The 24,000-nt window shown below is 48.3% G+C and overlaps 1 protein-coding gene across 1 annotated transcript in view; it reads left to right on the top strand.

Annotated features, from left to right (window-relative positions):
• The first annotated feature begins 4,887 nt into the window (after positions 1–4,887).
• LOC115547135 (neurobeachin-like) overlaps positions 4,888–24,000 on the top strand; it is a 31,324-nt gene continuing 12,211 nt past the window's right edge. Inside the window, exon 1 of the mRNA XM_030361103.1 lies at positions 4,888–5,861. Coding sequence (XP_030216963.1) covers positions 5,571–5,861 — 291 coding nt within the window. The 5' untranslated portion in view covers positions 4,888–5,570. The remainder of the gene's footprint in view (positions 5,862–24,000) is intronic.

The raw sequence follows: 24,000 nt of genomic DNA, 5'->3' as shown, positions 1-24,000 counted from the left end.
AGAGAGAATGTGTGCGTATATTATGTGCGTTAGCATATTGCAGTGAGAGAGATTTGACGTCAGCCCCGTATTGTGGGGGTATCTGGAAAACATATAGCTTTCTAATGAACAAGGATGTGCCAGAATGTCTCGGTATTTCCAATCAAAGTGACTGTGACAAATCCTGTTGTTTATAAAGCACCAAATAAAACTTATGAAAAACCAAATCGATCCTCAGTATCATGAAAATCCCGAAAATAAGCCTTACATTACAACATTTCTTTGGGATTATTCCATGTGTTTTTCTGTCTGTTGCCAATACACACACCGACCTACATTCAACTATTCTACTGCAAAACAATCACTTTAGACTACTTCTCTTAGCAGGACAAAATGTATTTTCAATCGACCACAATGTTCTTCCTTACAGGGCTGTTATGTGCATACATATCCACAGGGAGGCGCTGTTGTACTGCTAATGCCAAAGACAAGGGCATGATTGGGTCAACAAGTTTGTGTGGGAAGAGGTTGGGTATTTTTAAACACACAACTAACGCCGTTCTATCTCGCTGTCCTTCCTGTGATGTAGGCGACCTGCCAAGTCTCGGTGTCCCAAAAAGTAAGGGGATCAAAATCAAATTAAAAGTGCCTTCCTAACTTTGTAGAAGCGGCCTGAAGGCGATATACAAGATGGATGCGGAAGAGGCAGGGTTTCGGATTTTTTTACACTTGTAGATCTACATTGACATTTATTTAATATTTATATCTTAATAATAAGAGGTGAGGGTTGCATAACTCATTAGGCTATATGATGTGTATTTTGTGCACAATCATTGGCCCGAAAGGCTGGCTGGTTAATTTAAATTCCCCAGTGCATCGCTGCTCAGGGCCTCCATGCTGAAGAGTCAGGTCAATTAAATTGAAGGTGACCTCAAAATTACAAGGGCGTTTCCAGCCGTCCTATCAAATGAATGTTGGCTCGTACCTGCAGATAGATACATCACACACACGTGTGTGTGTGTGTGTGTGTGTGTGTGTGTGTGTGTGTGTGTGTGTGTGTGTGTGTGTGTGTGTGTGTGTGTGTGTGTGTGTGTGTGTGTGTGTGTGTGTGTGTGTGTGTGTGTGGGGGGGGGGGGGGGCGGTTATGGGTGTTTCGTTTTTCATGGCGTCTTTGTCTTGAGTAAGAGAGAGCCAGCAGGGTTGTGCCCCCTGCTGGCCGACGTCAGAAACACCAGTGTTCCGTTAGAGGAAAATAGAAAAGGTGAGGTCCATGATTCGCTGACCCACATAAATCGATACCTTTTCAATTAGGATGGTAAAGAAATGACATTAACCATGAATATGGTGTCTCAGGATATGGAACCCTGATATTCCAACAGCAGACAATCATCAGCGTTGACAAATCTCTATTTGTTCCTGATGCAGTACCTTCATCAGAACCAGACATACCACAGGAGCAGTTCAGAGGGCACCACTCCCAGGCAGACAGAGAGGACAGCATGATTCAGATAGACATCCACAAACACAGACAGAGAGTCACAGATAAAGTCACACAGACAGACACAAAATATATAGACAGACAGGGACAAAGCACTAGAGGAACAGACAGACAAACGGATTGACAACCAGACAGATATTCATACAGACAGGAGAGGACACACAGACAGATGGAACAGGCCGAGTGAAACTGTGGGACGGGCTAATCCAGTGGGTTCTCGAGGACAGCCACGATAAGGTCGTTAATGAATAAATGATTCAATTCATGAATTATTGATGAGACACAGGGTTTGCCCTGCAAGTGTGCCTGTGTGTCTGAGTGCATGTGGTCCTGCGCATGCGCCGTGTGCGCGTGTGCGCGGCGGATCTGGTGCACTGTGTGACTTTGGAGGGACTATTTTTTCAAACATATTAAGTATTAATAAATGGGAACTTTCTGCTGATTAATGACACAAACCCTTTCTTTTCCTTTTTTTTTTCCTGTTCTCTCTCTCTCTCTCTTTCTCAATCTCCATCTCCATCTCACACTCACTCACTCACACCGACAGAAGTAACTGACGTCTATTTGACTCTGGTTGGAATCGGGCCCTTTCGCATCAGCCAATCAGAACTTTTGTTTTGGTATTTATGAATTTGAATGGACCAATCAGAAGCTCCCTTGTCAATTGTCTCTCAAGGCTGAAGCAGAAGACATGGAAGCCCGTGGGGGATTCTGGCTGTTAGCTGGTATTCTTCTTCTGCCTCTTCACCGGGTCTGGCCAAACAGACTGCAGCAGTGATGATGACATCAGCGGCCTTCCACAGCGTCCAATAATATCGTTTAAGAGGTGAAACATTTCTACGCTCACACGATCAGATGAAGTGCTTGCGGCAGCTCTTCCCTGAGCCAGCGGACTCCACTTCTCTCGGTGGTGGGAGTTATTTTATTTGATCGGTTTCACTTTTGCTTAGCCTCTCCCCTCGAAACGTGAGAGGAACTACCTCAATGCAGGGGTGACACACAATTCTAACACTCTGTCGCACGTTCACACTTCCCCTTGTCACACTGGGGTCAACATCTGGCCATTAGTTGGCCAGGGCTCACAGAGCCAATGTGAGCTCGTTAGGAGATTGAAAACACCTTGGCCAGGTAGATTTAAGCCTGTCCTGGGGCCACAGCGGGATGCCTTTTATATCAGGGTTATTGTGGGCTTACTGGCCAACATCACTCACTACACCCCTGATTATCACACCGCATGCAATCGTTTCTGTAATGGAGGGCCTTTTTGATGATGACACACACACAGATCAAACAATCCAATCCAGGCCCTCTCTTGCAGAGAGGGAAATGTGTGGGCAGCCATCAGTGCAGAGAGAGAGACACAGGGAGAGAGAGAGAGAGAGAGAGAGAGAGAGATAGGGAGAGAGAGAGAGAGACACAGAGAGAGAGAGAGAGAGAGAGAGAGAGAGAGAGAGAGAGAGAGAGAGAGAGACATGACATAGGGAGAGAGAGAGAGACACAGAGAGAGAGAGAGAGACACAGAGAGAGAGAGAGAGAGAGAGAGAGAGAGAGAGAGAGAGAGAGAGAGAGAGAGAGAGAGAGAGAGAGAGAGAGAGAGACATAGGGAGAGAGAGAGCAAAAGAGCAAAAAACAGGACAAAGTTGGTGCTTTCGCCCAATCACAAATCAGATCCCGGTTAAGACCCCTCGACTCTGCCGGAGAAGTCTTTTGTGAAGTCGTGACAAAGCTGTGGAAGCACGCCATTGTCTACAAACAAAGGCCCGTGTGTCTGTGCATGAGAGAAGCTGCCTTTTGTGCATTTAAAAAACGTGCAGGAACCAAAGTGTGCCTGACTCCGACATAAAGGGGGGTGGGGGGTGGGGGGGTGGGGGGGGTGTGGGGGCAGCGGCGTGTCTCTCCAGGAGAGACGGAACGCGGCAGCCAATCAGACGCACGATGCAGCTCTTACAGCAGAGTGTAGGTGCCCCCCACCCCCCCAACCCCCACCCCGATCGAGACACGCACGCACATACATACACACACACACTGTGACGGGGCTAAATGTATGCACTCAGGGCTGTGCACGTTACCCAGGGACTGTAACGACAAAGGCCAACATCCCCCCTGCTGCTGTCCCCAGAATCACAAACAGAGAACGCATCTTCAATCTGAGATCACCCCCCTCAAAAACATACACACACACACAGTAACACACACAGTAACACACACACACACACACACACACACACACACACACACACTGAAATGTGTAATATACTACTCGGGCTAATGGAAATCTTGAGCTCCAGATGTGGTCTGTTAGGAGACAGGGGTGAAGCGGCTCGTGCTCTCTCAGGTGCACTGCCACAGTCCGCTGAAATGAACCACTAACAATGCTCTCTTCATCTGCCCCTGTGTGTGTGTGTGTGTGTGTGTGTGTGTGTGTGCGTGTGCGTGTGCGTGTGCGTGTGTGTGTGTGTGCGTGTGTGTGCGCATGCTAGCGGTAGAAACTGAGAGTTGTTGTACAGTCGGTCTCTTAATATACGAAATATATGAATGCATTATTTATACTGACTACAGACAGAGGAGCGGGGACGCACGCTTAGCATTATGGGTATTCTGTAATGCATTCTGGGTATTCTGTAATGCATTGGGGTTTTCTCTCATGCTAATTTCTATGAAAGAAACTGAAACTGAAGGTTTGGGATAAGCCTGCACACGCGTATGTACTTAGGAACACATACACACACACACACACACGCATGCATGCACACAGACACACACACACACACGCACGCATGCACATGATAACACGTGCACACTCACACACATGCACTGCATGAGGTGTATAGGGGAGACAGAGGACAATGTGTACCTTCTTTGTCTGAATAAATTGAATTACAGGTGTGTTTGTTTGTGTGTGTGTGTATTTGTTTGTTTGTGTGTGTGTGTGTTTATGCGTTTGTGTGTGTTTATCTGTGTATTTGTGCGTGTGTGTGGGGGTGTGTGTGTGTGTGTGTGTGTGTGTGTGTGTGTGTGTGTGTGTGTGTGTGTGTGTGTGTGTGTGTCTATCCTGACTACATCATGGCCCGGGTTATATGGGTGAATTTGAATATGCTCTTTTTTCTACTGCTGTGTGATTGTATTTAAATTCGGGGCCAACAAAGGAGACCTTAATACAACATACTTTTCCTTTGACTGTGTCTCCTCGTTTGCTGCGTTGCCAGGCTTTTATGATAACGCTGCAGTATTTTCTTCCATTAATCAAACAATTCAACTGTATTATTCTTTAAACATGAATTTGAACAGTATCTAGTTAACTATATATCTACATTGTATGGTTGGGTTACCCAATACTAAGGACTATATAGTGGGAGAAAGATCTAGTTACATAAGAGAGGGTTTCAAACAAACATGACCTAGTTTGAGTAAAAAAATGACAGTACATTTCTCAACAGCAGAACCCCTTTCCGCTCCATAGGTTGTTTTTAATCTATCAATGCCTATCAATGTATCAATCTATCTATCAATTGATCACAGCACCTACAATACATAGACTACATATGATGTGCTTTTGTGTCTTTCTTTTTTCTCAGCAACTCAAAACCATCGATTGTGTGCATAGTCGGTCCTTTTTATAGCTGACAGGGTTCACCGTGACAATCCTTAGAATGACTATGACAATTACCATTAACCAATGGCTGGCCTTGCTCTGTCTCACACGGCTTCGGCTCCAGTGCGCAGGCGTGGCCACCACACAACACCGCAGACAGGGGGCGTCCACGTGACGTGCCCACCGCGACTGCACTGACCGCAACCTGCCAGAGAGGCAGAGCAAAAGATAGCAAGAGGCGTAGAAAAGCCTAGGCTATCGTTGTGCCAGCGTCGAGGTTCAGTCTATTTCACCGTCCCTATGAATTCTTATACACCTTCCGGAGGATAGGGAGAATTCGGGGGGATTTTGAATTCCGTTTTGCTTTGTTTTTTCCCCGCTAGTCTCTTTATCCCCATGCCCCGTTGATGTTTTTTTGTGCACCATCACCAGACGTTTTGGCCGTAGAGCAGGTGTGAGGGACCGCGGCGACCGCTCCTCTCCTCCCGCTTCCAAGAGGAGATGTCGAGTGAGAAGCCGGTTTCAGCACCACCACCAGGCTCGGCGTCGCTGACGGACACGGCTAGAGATCTCCATCCCTCGGGTCCGGTGCAGCAGGTCGTCACCAGCACCGGCTCCACGACCGTAGGGGAGAGGATGGTGTCTTCCGCCGGCAATATGGTGCTCCCGGCCGGGGGGATAAACCCCGCCGTCCCGATAAGGAATATCCAAATGAAATTCGCCGTGTTGGTGGGCCTGATCCAAGTCGGGGAGGTTAGCAACAGAGACATCGTGGAGACGGTGCTGAACTTGGTGAGTCTAGAGCCGATCACCCATCGGTAGAATTACACAATAGCGTTCATCGTGTCACCCCGGCAGAATCACTGCGCCCTACGCCGCTATGTTTTATTTACGATGCCTCACTGTGGCTTTCGGGAGGATGATGATGTCATGTGTTTGTTCAGAACACGGAGCCAGCTTTGCTTTTTTTGCTTTATTATCATCCGAGACGATAACGATCGTCACTGGTTCGTGATAGAGGGGATAACCTTCTTTTTTTTTGCGTGTGTGTGTGTCTGTGTGTGTGTGCCGCTAAACCAAAGCATGTGACCCCTTCCTTCCGCGGAAGGGGCAGGGTAACCACCACCAGCCATTGTTGACTAAACGACCCCGTTTGTTGTCCAGGGCAGCCCCACCACCACCCCCCCTGTAATCTGCAGAGAACGCGCCTGCGGTGTCTCTCTGAACTCAGCCCCGCTTGCGTTTCTTTAGCTTTTTAACGTCCAGCCCGACCGAGCGCGAGCCGTCCGTCCTGACCTCGTTCAGGCAGGTGCTGGTGCGCGTGGTGGTGGTGGTGGACGTCAGGGTTTAGAAGCCGACGCGTTGACTCTCCCCCTCCCCACCGCCAACACCAACGCCACCGCCACCACGCTACGCACCGCACCGCCCCCCGCGCTCCGTCGTACCGTCAAGCGGTTCGTTTTTGGGGTTCCAATGCCGAATTCTGTCCGCACCGGGGAAATTTGGCATTGGAGCCCAAAAAAGGAACCAACCTATGGAACAAAGGCGGAGTAGCACGATGCTACTCGCCGCGACACACGGCGCAGGCCTGCTGAGGAGGAGGGGGAGATCAGCGTGATGCAGGCCGCCTACTGCCGTCGTTGGATGGAGGCCCAGGCGATTGCACCAAAATAGTGCATTTAGGCTGTCCTGCTGAGCGCAAGTTGAGACCTTTTTGGTGTCGGTGTATGTATTAAAGAGACAGGGCCGACCTGTTTATTAGACGCTGCAGTGCATGCATCGGATAGCCCCCATCATCTGGATCCGTAGTCTATACACACCGGCACATAACACGGGCTGTTTAGTTTTCATCCAGCCGGGTTGTTTTTGCATAAGTTGTGTCCGCAGTTATGAAAGACCAAAATACGCACTAGGGCATATGTTAGGTCTGGTGGGCCACTGCGTTAAGACGAAAGGAAGGCTGTTGGGCTGCAGCCTGTTACCGTCGCTCATACACCACCACAGTGACGGCAAACCACGCCGTCTGCTGCATGACGTTACACAGCTGACACGTGAATGATTTTATGTCTTGTCTGTTTTATTTCGTATTTTATTAGATCTGTTGTTTTTATAAATCGGTAGCCGATGTGGACGCTATTTTGAACCCTCTTAAACAAACTAGAAACCAACGCGATACTCTTTGGGCATGTGGCCTATTTAGTTGAGATGCGTTGAGCAGAGCCGAGGTATAGCGGGGGTAAAGCGTTTCTCTCCCGGCTAGCTATCGGAGCAGCAGGGGCTCAGGTCGACTTATGTCGCCAATCGATTATCGGTGAGACATGGAAAACGGGTGGGGTGGGGGGGAGCGACTTTGCTGGCTCATTGCGTCCTTGGCGTCTGTGGCCGACACACACACACACACACACACACACACACACACACACACACACACACACACACACACACACACACACACACACACACACACACACACACACACACACACACTGCTGCTGAGTGTGGGAGAGAGAGCAGGCAGCCGTAGAGCAACCTTGCACGGAGTCACTATGCATTAGAAGCAGGTGGTGGAGGAGAGAGAAGGGGGTTGAGGGAGAGAGAGAGAGGGTGGGGGAGGAGAGAGAGAGTGAGAACAAGAGAAGGGGGGGGGGGGCAGCAGGAGATGGAAGATGCTGCAGTGACTATGGACTGAGAAATCACCTGCTGATGCAGAGGGAGAGAGGGGGAGAGACAGTGGTCCGAACCCCCACTCCCATTCTGGGTGCGTGCAGAATAGGTGTTATACGTTTTGACCCCCGGATGAAGACGATCATGTCCGCCCTCCACCAACACCCCCCCCCCCCCCCACCACCCCCAGTTTCACCTTCTCCCCCGCGCCACCTTTTATTGAACACATGTTTGTTTAGGTGGGCGTTTTTGGCTGTGAATCCCAGGCTGAAGCAGCACCATACCGGATCTGACCAGATCTCCAAGCCCCCCGCTTACAAATTACTCTCGTCCATCAGGCCCTGTGTGTGTGTGTGTGTGTGTGTGTATCCCAGTATGTGTGTGTATATGTGTGTGTGTGTGTGTATTCCAGTATGTGTGTGTCCCAGTGTGTGTGTGTGTGTGTGTGTGTGTGTCCCAGTATGAGTGTGTATGTGTGTACGTGTGTGCGTGCGTACGTGTGAATACTATAGAGCATTAGATCTCTACCTCTGGTTGCTAAATCACCAATTGAACAATCCGTCCTAGGGCATAGGCTGCCAATAGCTAAGCTTGTTAGGGGAATTCTATTGCCCTGCTCCTTAATTAAAAGGCCAGAGACAGAGTGGTGGTGTTGGTGGTGCTGGAAGATCTCTGTAGTCAGGGTCCTGCTACAATGAACCCACTGTGGATCCACAACCCCTCATCCATTATGCTAGTTGATTGTAGGGGACCACAGCGGCAAGACTCACTTCTCTCTCTGTCTGTCTGTCTGTCTGTCTGTCTGTCTGTCTGTCTGTCTGTCTGTCTGTCTGTCTGTCTGTCTGTCTGTCTGTCTGTCTGTCTGTCTGTCTGTTTCTTTCTCTCTCTCTCTCTCTCTGTCTCTCTCTCTCTCTGTCTCTCTGTCTCTCTGTCTCTCTGTCTCTGTCTTTATCTCTCTCTCTCTGTCTGTCTCTGTCTGTGTCTTTCTCTGTCTCTCTGTCTCTGTCTCTGTCTCTCTCTCTCTCTCTCTCTCTCTCTCTCTCTCTCTCTCTCTGTCTCTCTCTCTCTCTCTCTCTCTCTCTCTCTCTCTCTCTCTCTCTCTCTCTCTCTCTCTCTCTCTCTCTCTCTCCTTCTCTGTCCCTCTCTCTCTCTCTCTCTCTCTGTCTCTCGCTCCCCTTCTGTGTGTGTGTGTGTGTATTGATCGGGTCCCACTGCGGCTGTGGGGGGGGTTGGGGGGGAACAGATGGCTTGTCAGTGGGATCAGATAAGGGGTCCAGGCCGACGGTTCAGGCGGCTGGACTGTGGGTCAGTGAGGGTGGGGGGGGGGGGGAGGGGGTCCGAAGCCACTTTAGGCCCTGTTCCCAGTCCCTCAGTTTGTGAGTAACGACCCGTCTGTTGTAATTAGAAAGAGATTAATTTGACACGTTATGTTATTTATTGTTTCAGAGGAAAATTAGAAAATGGTGTTTGTGTGTTTTTGGTGTCGTTTGTGTGTTTATTTTGCATCCCTTTGACAAGGGATGCCTTACAGGAAGTGTGTGCGTGTGCGAGTGTTGTTCCGTAAGGATCTCTCCGCAGCAATGACTCGGCAACAATGAGTTAAGGGGATGCAACACGGACGGTATAACAACACCATCAAACCCAGGAACTTTCCAGCCGCTGGTTTTAATGAAGTCTTTGGAGGCCGCGTTGTGTTGACGCACACGCACCGCACATTGCAAAGTGTGTGCGCTCGAAACGCTGATCTCTGCAATCGGAGTTGAATTGTGCACACTGGCGTGCGGTGGTGATTGTGATGATGATGATGATGGTGATGGTGGTGGTGGTGTGAGAGGGTAAGGGGGGGAAAGGGGAGGGTTGGGATAAGTGGTTGCTCAGCTCTTACCTTGTTAAGGGGGCATCCCAGTTGTCGTGGCAACGAGGCTCTTTGATTCAGCCAGTTGACTCCAGTCCCGAGACCACCTCCCGTGGTTTACCTCTCCTGAAGTTCTTCACTCCTGCGGTTCTCTCTTTTTGTCTCTGTCTCCCAACATCATCAGAAGTCTTCATCACACACACACACACACACACACACACACACACACACACACACACACACACACACACACACACACACACACACACACACACACACACACACACACACACACACACACACACACACACACACTCTCTCTTTCTATATCTGCCTTGAATCTGTCTCTCTGTTAGCCTCTTTCTGTCAGCCTCGGTCCCTTTCTATAAACCTCACGATAACATCAATATGCCTTTTTTCAAACACAATGTGTGTCGGTGTGTCTTTGTCTTAAAGGCCTCTTTCTTCTCTTTGTCCGTCTTGTGGCTATGCTTGATCTAATCTGGGTCTGAGAGTCACAACTCGCCAGGGCTGCTTATTTATAGTCGTCTCTGTTCAAACATACACATCGAGCATCAGCTGCGCATGAGCTTGAAGGATGGCTCCATCTTATTAGCTCTCCAAGCTCGGTCGTACTCAATGGAAAGCAAGATAAACAAACGCAGAGTTTGGACAGTTGTGATTTCTATCCGGGCTGCTCGGGAGAAACTACCAGTCTCTCTGCAACGCTCCGAAAAATAATAAAAGTGGAACCAGTTTTTTTTTTGGGGTCGAAGACAAAAATAGACCGTCGGGACGTGCATTCGAGTTTCAGGAATAATTGTGATGTCCTTTGTCGTTTCATTCGGCTTGACGTGTTGTAGGGTCTGCCTCGCCGACTGCACGCTGTGATCTGATGCCATCGGGGACAACCCCGGTTGGCAAGAAGAAAGCCGAGCTGTTGACAGTGGTAGTGGTCGGGGTAGCGTAAGGCCACGCTTGTGGGTGGGTGCTGCGGAGCTGCTGTCTCCCCCACTGCACCTTCACTATCGCTGAGGTCCCTGCAACCCTGGAACCCAAGTCCGCCTGGTGAAGTCCGCCTCGGGAAGTCCGCCTCGGGAAGTCCGCCTCGGGAAGTCCGCCTCGTGAAGTCCGCCTCGTGAAGTCAGCCTCGTGAAGTCCGCCTCGTGAAGTCCGCCTCGTGAAGTCCGCCTCGTGAAGTCAGCGAAACATATGGGGACACGCACACAAGCACGCACATACGCACACGTATTCGCACACACATTTACACACACACACAATACTGTATATATACACACAGGCAAACACAGAGACACAGACGCACACACACACATGCACGCATGCACACAGACGCATACATGTTCACACATACAATTACACACACATATATACACACACAAACACACAGACAGACCGGCTCACACTTGAGGTGAGGACAGCCTTTAAAATTGTAATGCAACATGTTTGACATGTTTTTACTTTACACTATAATACAGTTTATTATGTGATTAAAAAAAAACTAAAATAGCAATGTATAAAAAAAAAAATCTTGTTCTCTTGTAGTTCTCAAAAATATCAGTTGGCTAAGAGCTGTAGTGCATGTTTATTATAATACTGTATTATGCTATTATTCATTAATAATATCTCACGCAATTGATTCATCAATAGACTTTTAAATGAGAGCAAAAACCGTTAAGTGTTGTCTTTTTTTTTCTTACATTGGATGTGCTCTGCAAGGGTCTGAAAAAGCAATTCCAAAATTAAACGTATCAATAATACATGAAGGCAGCCGTGACTATTAATACATGCAACTCAGTTTGCATTGGCTGGATTCCAGGGACTAATTGAGATCTCCCTCGTTTGGATCGTTGAACGTCAGGATAGTGAGGAACAAACAAGGCCTGTTGTTTGGGGACAATGGACCTGACAAAGGAAGAGACGGAGCGATTCGGAGATCATGTCCTCGTTCAATCTGAGATTGACGCCTCCCTGGACTTGTTTGATTGTTGTTGCGTGTAAAATAGTAATGATATGGCCTGTTTGTACGTGGCTCGCTCCAGGGCACTCTTCAGCCCGTTGCAGAGGGAGAATAAAACAGAATGAATGGATGGTTGTCCTGGGTCCCTGATTTATGCTATGAATTTGCTGCATTAAAGGAGAGAGGAAGAGAGGGAGAGAGAGATCTCCGTATAATGGTGGCCAACCACAAAAAGCAACAGTTCTAAAATTCATTACACGGGGGTGACCTAGAACTCTTACTACATACCCCATCACACTCACACACACTTTGCCTAATGTGGTTGGGAAGAAGGTTTTCTCACCACAAGGTTACCGGTGATTTCATTATCTATCACCCAGCAGGATACCATGAGAAAGGCAGAGAGGTAGAGAGCCATAGAGGGGGGGAGAGAGAGACCTTTGTAAGGCTCCAGCAGACAGGTGGAGCGATGGAGACGAGATGGAGGGAATAGTGCCGTCATGCTAGGAGGAGAAAATGGCCTGCTGTGAGTGTTTGTGTGTGAGAGAGTGAGAGGACTGGTGGACACACACACAAACACACACACACACACACACACACACACACACACACACACACACACACACACACACACACACACACACACACACACACACACACACACACACACACACACACTTGCCCAGCACCATAGTGCTCCTCTCTCACTAATGGTACCGTGGCCCGAAAAGAGCCAATAGGTTTCCCCAGGCTCCAATGAGGTTACTGCCTGCCCCCCCCCTCCCACCCTCCGTCCAAGCCTCCCATGGAGCCTCATCATGCTGGGCACGCTGCTCTCTCTCTGCCTTCCTGGAAGCCCCGGGCCCCGGGTGAGGATCTCCCAAGGGGGTCCACGGGGACACTGCGGAGTACGTCCAGGGCCGCCGCGGGGACGAGAGTCAGAGGATCAAGGTTTTCAAAATAAAAGCCCTCCCCTGTGTTCTGACTGAGGCCTGTGTGTTGAGGTACACAGTATGTGGCCCGAGGAAATGGAAAATGACAGTAGGGCTTCAGCCGACAAGCTGGCAGACAGTCCATTATTGTGTGGAGGCTTATTGCATGTGACAGCTGTAAACCAATCACATGTGGGGGCCGGAACGCTCTCCCCCCCCCCCCCCCCCCCCACCCACCCCACCCCCCCTTCCCATCTCATCACCCCTCATCTAGACATCTGTCTATTGATGAATGACCGGTTATTGATTTGTAATCATTGATGAATAATCATGGTAATTGAATTGCTGTGTTGAGGAGGCGACGTCTAGAGAATTAATGAATAATTAATGTTGATTAATAGTTTGAGCGTTGACAAATTTACCTAGCAGGCACTTTTCATTTCTAAACGTGTGGTTTCTACCAGTGGCACCAGAACAGCTGTGTTCGTTGTTTGATTCACTTAGCAATAGCAGTATGATTAAGACATTAGAAAGAGGGCAGATTCTAATAGATAGCTCCAGGAAAAGACGATATTCGTGTCCAAACACATTCACCATGAACAGTCTCCTGATAGGTACCGCCAAAGCAAACACATGTCAAGGGCATATTGATATATTATCTACGAGGCACTCGCTTAATAAGGAAATGAGTTGCCGTCTCTGAGTTTGAATCATCTCGTATCCTTCGGAAAAACTACCATGCTGCTGTCTTTGTGTGTGTGTGTGTGGACAGAAAGTCAATATTTGTTACTCAAATCTCTTTTCTAAAAAAAAAAAGGCTCTTGGTGTTCCTGGAGTGGGCCATGGGTGGCTGGGAGCTAAAAGGCTCGGTTGACGGTTAAACCGTCTTCTGTTATCTGCAAATTAGCTGTGGATGAAAGGAAAACCCAGATGTCAAGGTGTCTCTGGAGTGCCCTTCGTCAGGTCGCTCTAAAATCAAGCCTCTCTTCGGGAATACCTCAGAGTCGTCGTCAGCCCTTCTGGCTAAACGAATCTCCCCTTATAGAATTATCGTACAAATTCAAAAGAGACGTTCCCGGGAATTGAACAGGCGTGCGTGGCGGGCACGTTCTGCAAAGCGCCCTGGGCGTTCTTTAACACGATGTAAAGGAAACCTTTCCCGCCTGGTTTTATTTCGCCGGCAGCCTGATTCTGGCCAGGGATAAACCCCTCTGGTACATGAGAGCTAACAGCACCCTTTTGTATTGTACTCGAGAAGAAGCCAGCGAGCCGTAGAGAGTGGATGAGAACACTCTCTTCTCTCCTCCATTGTATTCCTCCCGATACAGCCCGTGTTCCTCTGCCTTCCCTCAAACCTCTCCTGTCGCGTCCCTCCTCTGAGTGCATCTCTTCCTCTCTACGTCTTCACCTCCGCTCATCCGCATAACACACCACACGCCATTTGGTGCAAGCCATTATCCGAGAGGGCTTTTTAACAATACGGTGAGTGACAGTGCGTCGCGTACATCCTTAGCACTGGGGGGGGGGGTGGTAGCAACGGGATTCGAACCACCTCGCCCTGGCTGCAGCGGTAATGACATGCTCTGGGGGAGGCTGAGGAGGTTTTGTAGGCTTTGAGGCTGAGGAAGTCCAGGCTGGGTGATTCGTGACGGCGGCGGCGAGGAGGCTAATCAGTGCTACAGCGCGCCGAAACGGGTTTGCCTCTACCCCTGGTTTAGTTTAACGCATGCTGCCTGATCATATCCCTCGACCGTGTCTCGCGGTGACGCCGGCGATTTTCCCTCGGAGACCCTTTTGTTATCCTCCAAGCCCCTTTGCGCGTCGTTGAACCCCAATGAGTATTTAGATAATGAGTGCATTAGGAGATAAATATGTTGAATCGTCTGAGATACTCAATATGTCGCCGGAAAACGACTGAGCTCAGCGGCCTCATTACCGCCCGGTAAAGACGGTCACGTTGACACACCGATGTGTGATGATGGCACTCGTGGAAACGCCAGCACCTACAACACCACTCCTTGTCTCCTCGAGGTGAACCCCGCCAAGTAATGAACATGGGCCTACTGTACAGACCACAGTTTCACATCCAAGAATGTGTGATGTCCCAAATTGGGCTCCTGCTCTAGCTCCTCCAAAGCTCCTCGGGCGACATGAAGATGGGGCGCACAATAATCAAAGTCATGCCTCCACCAGAAAAAGGAAAGTATAAAGAACTTGCATTCAGGCGTTCCTGGCTGCTATTCCCAGGAGCGGCCTCAGATCCTCTGCCAGGGCTGTCTTTAACCAAGGCCTAGTCTCACCACTGAGGAGAGAGGGCTTTCCACAGTCTTCTGGAAGTCTTGCAGAGGCAGTAGCCTATCTTATACCATCTTGTTTTCCTTAAATTCTCCCTTTATCATTTTGTTTTTGCAATGTAGGGAACATTGCTTGCACATAGTAATACCGTTTGTACCCTTTGAATCTAACCTTTTTTTGGTTCATGCGTGCGATCCCATTCTTTTCGTTTCCACTTTTTAATCTTTTGATGTGAGGCACTTTAAAAGATTAGAGGTGCCGTGTAAACAACACATTTGTTAATCACGTTTAAGAGTTTTCTGGTTTAAGTCGATTTTGTTTCAAAGGAGAGAGCAGAAGATCAAAGCTTCCTTGCCTAATACTTTCCATGGTTGCCGACATCGCGTATCCATACCTGTCTCGCCTAGTGCTCGTTCGTCACTCAGGTACCCATGATGTAGCAGACAATAACCCGCTCCGAGGATAGTGCAGCAGAGTGTCTTTTGTGGGCTCTGACGACGAATGAAGCAGACATAGATATGAGGTACAGAAGGCCACGGTTCACTATTCCCATTGGCTGTCTACTCTGCCCCTTGCTCGTCTCATTGATAGAGTTGTATGTTTTTATATGGACGGTTATTCTTAGTGTGTGTGTGTAAATGTGCGTTAGCTGCAATATTGAGTTGTTATTAAAGTCTGACTAATAATCAGATGTTCGCTTTCCACAGTAACCCGAAGACCTCCCATGTTTTCCGAGGCTGTAAGAAGGAGTGAATTAGCGACGCCTTTGTGAACAGCTGTACTTCTTGTATTTTTCCGTATTTAATGTGTGTTCTGACCTGTGAAGTGAGGCGTAATTGAGGCTTTATGAGCACGCTGAAGTCAGTGTTTGTGTGTCAGGAGTAGGCTGGCGCACTTGTTGTGTATCAGTGGATGAAATGACAAAGACCAGAATGGAACAAGCACTTCACTATTTGGAAGCGTGTGTGTGTGTGAGTACATTTCTCCGTCTAGCACCCCTCCAATGTTTTAATCAACACATTATAACAAGCTGCTTTGTGCTGTGTGTGTGTCTGTGTTAGTGCAGGTATGGGTTTGTATCTGTGTGTGTCCATTACATCAGTATCATCCCAGGGACATTTCAGTTTTTTTGTTCGAGCAAATCTAGTTTTGCACATGCAGCATTGCTCCTGTGACACGCGCACGCACACACACACTCACGCACGTGCGCACACACACAAAAACACATGCTCACACACAAACACGTGCTCGCACACACGCACTCACGCGCGCACGCACGCGCACACACACACACCCCTCTCCCTCTTTTCCTGTAGCCCACATCATTGCCTGGCAGGGGTGATTTTATATTCATGTTGGCCTATTTCTCTATCTCCCTTGGCACACACACACACACACACGCACACGCGCGCGCACACACACACACACACACACACGCACACACCGCACACAGGCACAGTGCCTACGTATATACCTCATTGTGACGAATAGCTAACTCTGTAGTTCTTCATCACGTTGCGCAGTGGCCAAAGGTTGATTCATCCGGCAGCGTGGGTGGGTGTGTGTGTGTGTGTGTTCTGTTGCCTTCTGATCTGTTTTGTAATTCGTACACCTTCCTAACAAATCTGTTGTTCATGTCTTCTCTATTTGTGATTGTGTTATTGTTAATGGTATTCCGATCTCTCTCTCTCTCTCTCTCTCTCTCTCTCTCTCTCTCGTAAACCGAGACGCAAACCCCCCTTGGGGGCCTTCCGCTGATTCGGTAAATAAACAGGGAAAGTGAATCGACTCCTCTCTACATTCTGCCTGCGTCGCTCCAATCTGCGTCCAGTGTTGCCAGATTGGGCCAGAATTCCCCGCCCAATCCGGCAACCCTGGCTGCAGCGCGCTGCAGCCAGGGTTGCCGGATTGGGCAGGGAAATCTTACCCAATCTGGCAACGCCGTCTGCGTGGCGTCGGCCACACCTGCTCTCTCCGGGCCGTCGCCGCCGACCGGACGGACGCAGGTGACGGATCCCTCTGATTATTGCTCATTTAATCCCCTGTCCGTTAGGATTTGGAGATTTAGATTTAGCAGCGAGGCAGGGCGAGGGGAAAAGGGGCTTTTATTGTGTGAAAAAGGCTTCCCTTATCAGAACGGATCAGTGGGAAGGGAACGGGTCGGACTCCCCGCTTGTGTGTCGTGGGGGGGGGGGGCAAGGCGGAGATTCGGGGTCTCTTTTGTCCCGGTGTATTTGGAGGGTGAGGTGCTGTGCCCAGGAGATGGTTGTGGGGGGGAAACGGGCTAAGCTCATGTTTTGTGTCTTGTGGCGAAAGTGGGAAAGACGAGATGTACAGAACTTGAACGTTGGTGTGTGAAATTAAAAGAGATAGGGGAAATGTTATAAGCCTAGCCTAGCCTAGCCAAGTCGTTGGGTCCTCTGGGGTTGAACGCTGGACGTTAGAGTTAGCAACGTTGGACGCCATCTGGGATAGGTTGGAAAACAAATCAACCAGGATAAATGAGACTCTGTGTTCCCCGAGGGAACACAGAGACGGTTGGTGTTCCCTCGTGAGAGGGTTGGAGAAGTGTTTGTTCCTTCTACATCCCTTGGTCATCAATCCATAGCGTGACGGAGACGAATAGCAGCGTCCGTATGCTCTCCCCCCCTCCTCCCCCCACCTTCGCTCCTTCTCCCCTCCTCCCCTCCTCCCCTCCTCTTCTCTTTTCTTCTCCCCTCCTTTCCTCCTCTCATCGCCTCCTCCACGCTCCCCTTCCTCCTCTGTCCTCTTCTCATACCCTCCCCCATCCTCCCCTCCTCCTCTCCTCTCCTCCCCTCCTCCTCTCCTCTCCTCCCCTCCTCCTCTCCTCTTCTCCTCTCTCTCTGCTTTAGTCCGCAGGAACCAAATGAGAATGAACCGGCGTGCTATCGCTGTGGAGACGTTTGGGCTGCGCCATTATCAAAGATCACAAATGTATTTTCCAATCTGAGCTTGGTACCATATCAATATGTGTGTGTATATATATATATATATATAGGACAGATGGCCCCCTTTAATTTCCCAAGTGGTGCATTTGTCTGAGACTGGCTACGGCTCGATATTGATACATTAGTGATTGTGATATCGCAATATGGCTCGCAGAAGGATTAGAATTTGAATAACAATGAACTGCATTACAATTGTCTTGTCCTATTAGACCCGCTGAGCAGAGTTTTCTAGAAGCAGACGGAGGATGTCACCGTTTCAACTGCAGTTATCGCCTCTCAAATTGCCGACCATTGAGCGTTGCAGCCGTTCATTTTCGCAATGAAAATCGAAATGACAGAAAATGCTGTTGCATTATCGCTATTTGAGGTGTGTTAGAAGGCGAGTAATACTTTTCTACTTTGGTCCCGGCGTGAATTGAAATGCTAATTCTCGCCACTGCTGGTTGCTAAGGCCTCGTTCACACTTCATGAGACGTGGCCGCGATTAGCGCAAACTGCCGCAGCGTTCTGGGAGTGGCACTTCACAGCCCCGTTTGGGTCATGTTGGGAACTCATGTGGTCAGTCTATCTTCCGTCTCCACAGTTGCCTGGTTATCAGCCAGAATGCTACAATACTCACATTGCACGGTAGTTAAGGTTTTCTCTCCCGTGGGCGTCTTCTGGTCAGCTTCGTGATTGGCCATCGGAGCTTGATGTCGGTTTGCGTTACTCCAAAAAGTTTTATTTTTTTGCGGCATTTTTTTGCATCCGCGTTAGGCCCCCAAGCCGCAAGTTTGACCCCCCCCCATTCAAATGAATGGTTTGGACTGGCAAGGCCTGGTCCAGTGGGAACGGGCCCTGATGTGGGTTGGTTAGTTCCTGCTCATGTTAAAGCTAGCTCCACAATACACACATGTACTAAGGTGCGTTTGCTTGTACCTGCTCATGTAGAGGATAGCTCCCCAACGCAGATTTGAAGTGAGGTGCGTCTGTTTTGTCTGCTGAGGCTAGCTTATGTGCTCTCCCCAACGCACACATGTACGTACGGTGGCACGCTTTTAGATTTTAAACCCTGTGTTCGGTCGGGGTTGGGGACCTTCTTCTCTGCGTCTCTGCGCCCGTGTTTCCGTAGCAACGTACAGGGCACTCGCTCATCACCACAACAACAAAACAAGTTTGTTTTCCTGAGCCCGAACCGCCTGCCAGCAATATTGAGAAGCGACAGCTTTGCATTAATTTTTTTTTACGCCACTGTTAAGGCGCTTACCCCCCCCTCGTGTTCCCAAAGGGGGTGTGTTCGCGGGAAGATGCGGGAGAAACCTTAATTATTGGGGCTTTATGATTTATGGACTGTCCATATTTACTTTCCAGGAGAGTCTGAGTTGTGTTGCTTATTTCATTTTCCATTGATTATTCCTTCTATATTAGAAAGTGTGGTTTCACTCCCGCTATGAGGATTTTCTCCTGCCACTCACTAGCTGATGGTCTTGTGTTATATTTGTGATTAGCTTTGTATTTTCTTGACATTTTGAGGAAAAAGGCTATTTTATAATATTTTTTGTGGGGGCATGCAGACATTTGACATTTGTTTATTATTGTTTTACAGACGGTCTGCTCTGTTTTAGCTGTGTGTTTGTTTGTGTGTGTGTGTGTGTGTGTTGGTTCTCTGTGTTATGGTGACGGAATCTCAAAACTGCTTGAAACTCCTTACGTACCGACCATCAGCTGAGCTGCAGCAGAACATTACTCTCTATTGTTCCCATCAGGTTGTGTGTTTTTTTTTTTTTTGTGTGTGTGCGCTCTTACATTAACGCACAATCCCCTGAAGCACATGTACACAACAAAACAAACAGCTTAGCGATCCTGAGTGGAGGTTGATCGGACCCAAGCAGTTTTGATAGGCTTATCTGATGACCGTTGACCTTTCCCTTGGCCAGCCTTTGCCTGCCATGTGACACACACACACACACACACACACACACACACACACACACACACACACACACACACACACACACACACACACACACACACACACACACACACACACACACACACACACACACAAGACATCCATATCCACACATTCATATACTCATACACACATTCATATACACACCCACACATTTATAAACACTTGCACAGACGCCAGGTCACATGCACATCAATGATAAAGAAGGCAATAACCGAGAGGTCCTAATTAGTGTTGGAACGGGAATCCAATCTGTCATCATGAATTAAATTCTATAGACGAGTGAGTCCATTTATCAAAAGAAGTAGTCAATAGAATAACCGTTAACGAAAACAACCAATGCGTCTCAAGCATGAGGCTTCTTCTTCCGTTGCTAATTCTATCTTGATAAAAGATTTCCCAGTCAATTCCGGGAAATGGGGAATATTCCCCTGTCGCCCTGGTTAACTCTGGACATTGCCATTATGACGAGAGCACATCCCATTACACCGGCGTCTTGTTGCCTTGGCAACAGGGCTCCAGCGCCAGCGATGTCCGCTTCTTATTTCAGCCGCACGGATGACGTGGACCGAACGGAGGAGGACACAAGGTATTAAGGCCTGGTCATTTCTGGTGACTCGCTAGTTTGCATTGTTGAAGAAATATTGATTGTTCTGTGTTAGTAGCACCTGATGAAGCTTATCAATAATGATAATAACGATGATTGTTCTGTGATAATGGCACATGATCAATGATGATAATGGTAATGATTATAATGATGATTATTCTGTGTTTTTAGCACCTGATGAGGCTTATCAATAATGATAATGATAATATTATTGATTGTTCTGTGTTTGTAGCACGTCATGAAGCTTATTAATAAAGATAATGATAATAACGATTATTGTTCTGGGTTTGAACCACGTGATGCGGCTTATTGCTGGATTCCTCACTAAGCCTCTTTGGCCAATCAAGTGTGGAGGACTTGTTTACCAGCGAATGTGCAAGAGCACAATTAAACCCACAAGGTTTCCTTTCTCCCGAACCCTTGTCTCAAACATTGGAGCCAAGAAACACTTTCTCCCTATCCGTCAACCCTTTCTCTCCCCATCTCCCTAAATACACATGTTCTGCTGTTAAAAGCTGTGATGTACCTTTTGAATCCATGCAGATCAAGATTGAACCGATACTAGGATAATAATACATAATATATAATATGTACGGATCCTGTATAGATCCACAATACAGGATCCGTGCTCCAGCGTCCGATTCACTGACCACAACTTGGGAAGCCTCCTTCTGAGTGTAAAGAAGGACGGTCATAGAGTGGACTGTGCGTGTGTGTGCATCACATTCTCCACTCAGACCAGTGCATGAGCTCACCCCTCAATACGCTCACCTTGTTCAATCCCGGGTGACTCCTGATCGCTAGTTTCCTGTCCTCTTTTTTATATCTCTCTCTCTCTCTCCATCTCCTTGTCTGTCTGCATCAAAACAATTAATAAATTCTGTTTCTTTATTGAATATTAACCAGCATAAAAGATAACCAAATAATAGTGGTGACTGCACGGAATTGTCCCTCTGTCTATCTGTCTGTCTCTCTGTCTCTATCTGTGTGTGTGTGTGTGTGTGTGTGTGTGTGTGTGTGTGTGTGTGTGTGTGTGTGTGTGTGTGTGTGTGTGTGTGTGTGTGTGTGTGTGTGTGTGTGTGTGTGTGTTTCTGTCTCTCTGTGTCTGCCTTTCTGTCTGTCTCTCTGTCAGCAGTAGTCCTGTCCTCTGTAGTTTTGTCTGTAGCTCTGCTGTTGTGTGGGTCCATCTGTCACTTCTCCCCCGCCTCTTCCTTGTCGATCAGCTCTTCATCTCTCAAGTGCCTTTCTGCCTCCTTGCTGTCTTTTATCTCATGTTACTGCCTCTCTCTCTCTCTCTCTCTCTGTCTCTGTCTCTGTCTCTGTGCGTGTGTGTCACTCCGTCGCTCTCCTTTAATGCCATGTCTTGCCTCCTGCCTCTCTCAAAATGCTGTTTGGTTGTGCAAAGTAATATATATTTTTGATTTGCAATGGGTCCATGCTAATGAACCGGTGCTGCATGATTCATTTGGTTATCTTGGGAAAACTTTCTCTCTCTCTCTCTCTCTCAAACTGCATTTCATTTTGAATATCCCTCCTCATCCGTGTGTGTTTTTGTGCAACCAGGCAGCCACTGATGCCCCTTGTTCTGTTTTCGTGGATAGAAATGAATAGACTGTCTGCGACTCTGTGGACGGTCTTTATTATGGCGATGTATTTAAGCCTCTTGTCTTTTTCATCAAAGGAGGCTTGTTTTACCTCTTTGTGTGTGTGTGTGAGAGTGTGTGTTCACACATCGGTGTGTGGATGTGTGTGTTTAGCACAACGCGTGAGTCAGAGGTGGGTGGCGGGAAATGACCAACTGACACAGACAGTTGGAAAGCGAAGGACTTTCTAAACTCCGCTCGAGATGGCGTTCTGTCTTTTCTCTCTCGCTCTCGCCCTCGCTCTTGCTCCCTCGCTCTCTCTGATGCAGATGGCCCTCGGATCATCTGAGCTGTCGAGCTGCCGCTGAGCACCTCTGCTCTTGTACGGCTGTACCGCGGCGGCGTGTAGCTTCACGTCTTCCTGCCTTCTCGCCCGCTGGCTATGAAAAACGGTGGCCCATATTCAAGTGTTAAACGAGCATATATCATTTAAAAAGTCCAGTCCTGCTGGGAGCACGACGCCCGCTGACCTATATGAGGGTATTCACGCAGAGCATTACAATATCTCTGTTTCTCCGTTTCACCAGTCAGTCAGGTCGTTCCGCTCTTAATTACAATGGAGCGGGGAAAAGTCACCTGTTCTGACAGGTAAAGGTGAATAACATAGTGGTTCAGAGCCTGACGGACGTACAATGAGCCACGGGGGTTCTCAGCGTTGCCGTGGTGACTGGTTGAACTTGTTATCCATGACACCGACGTGCGGCACTATTATAAAAGCATAGATAAAAAAAAACACGTTCCAATCGCTATTCTTGTCTTTAATGATTCTGAATAGATTACTAACTGCTGGAAAAAAAAACGTTTTTTTTTTTTTTCCTTCTGTCTTATGCTTGTCTTTGTGTCGTTACATTAATACTGTCATTCTTTTTAATTGAAGAATTGTGTAATCTTATACGCTTAACATTTAAAGTCAAAGGTTGGGAACCACTTTCCTACTCCTATTGGCCAACGGTTTTCAGTGGGAAACAACCGCGGCTCTGATTGGTGAGTGTTGGAGGGGGCGGGAGGCTGGACACGATTAGGAAGGACATTCAGTGGAGTGTGGCTGCTGGCGAATGACCTCGGAGCGATTGTTATGCAAATGGGAAAAACACATGCATCTCTGAGTGATGTCACAGAGGGCATCCAATCAAAACAGCTCCTTGGGAGCAATGGTCAAATGATCATTTCCACCACCTATCAGATACAATCTGGACAGTGCTGACAGTAGAAAATACCATTTGGGGGAAAAAGGTGCAGCACAGGGGCCTCAAATCTCGACCGCGTCTGTCCGTTATTCTCCCCGGACTCCATTCAATGGATCAGTCTGCATTATTTTTCGCTGGTTGCTTAACTGATCTTTAGTTCGCTGTGGAGGCCGTCGGTTCTGATGGTGCAGGTGCTTTGAAACATGATTGACCTTCACCATTTCTGCCAGCAGCACACCCACAAGGCTGTACCTTAATCCCCCCCCCCCCCCCCCCCCCCCGCCCCACCACCCCATCACCATCCTGGCTGCAACTGTTCCTTTACGTAACCATGGCTGTGTGTTCGCACAATCCCACAATGTTATTTTAGTATTTCCCAAAACATCTTTGCTCTCCACTTCCCATGACCTCTCTCTCTTCCTCTTTTGTTGGCTCAATCGCTCGCTCTATTCGTCTCTCTCTCTGGCTCTCTCTCTCTCTCTCTCTCTCTCTCTCTCTCTCTCTCTCTCTCTCTCTCTCTCTCTCTCTCTCTCTCTCTCTCTCTCTCTCTCTCTCTCTCTCTCTCTGGCTCTCTCTCTCTGGCTCTCTCTGGCTCTCTCTCTCTCTCTGGCTCTCTGGCTCTCTCTGGCTCTCTCTCTCTCTCTCTCTCTCTCTCTCTCTCTCTCTCTCTCTCTCTCTCTCTCTCTCTCTCTCTCTCTGCTATCTGCTGACGTGATAGTCTGTCGCCTATGTTCGTTTTACATTTAATCAAATCCCAGTTTTGGATTAGATTATTTCTGTTGAATCATTTGCGGTGTTTAAATAGCTTCTAAATTCTATCATGTTCTGCCACCAGAAGCAAATAGACCGC

The sequence above is a fragment of the Gadus morhua genome, chromosome 7, assembly GCF_902167405.1.
Source record: "Gadus morhua chromosome 7, gadMor3.0, whole genome shotgun sequence".
NCBI classification, from domain to species: domain Eukaryota; kingdom Metazoa; phylum Chordata; class Actinopteri; order Gadiformes; family Gadidae; genus Gadus; species Gadus morhua.
This window is presented reverse-complemented; position numbering and strand designations above follow the sequence as displayed.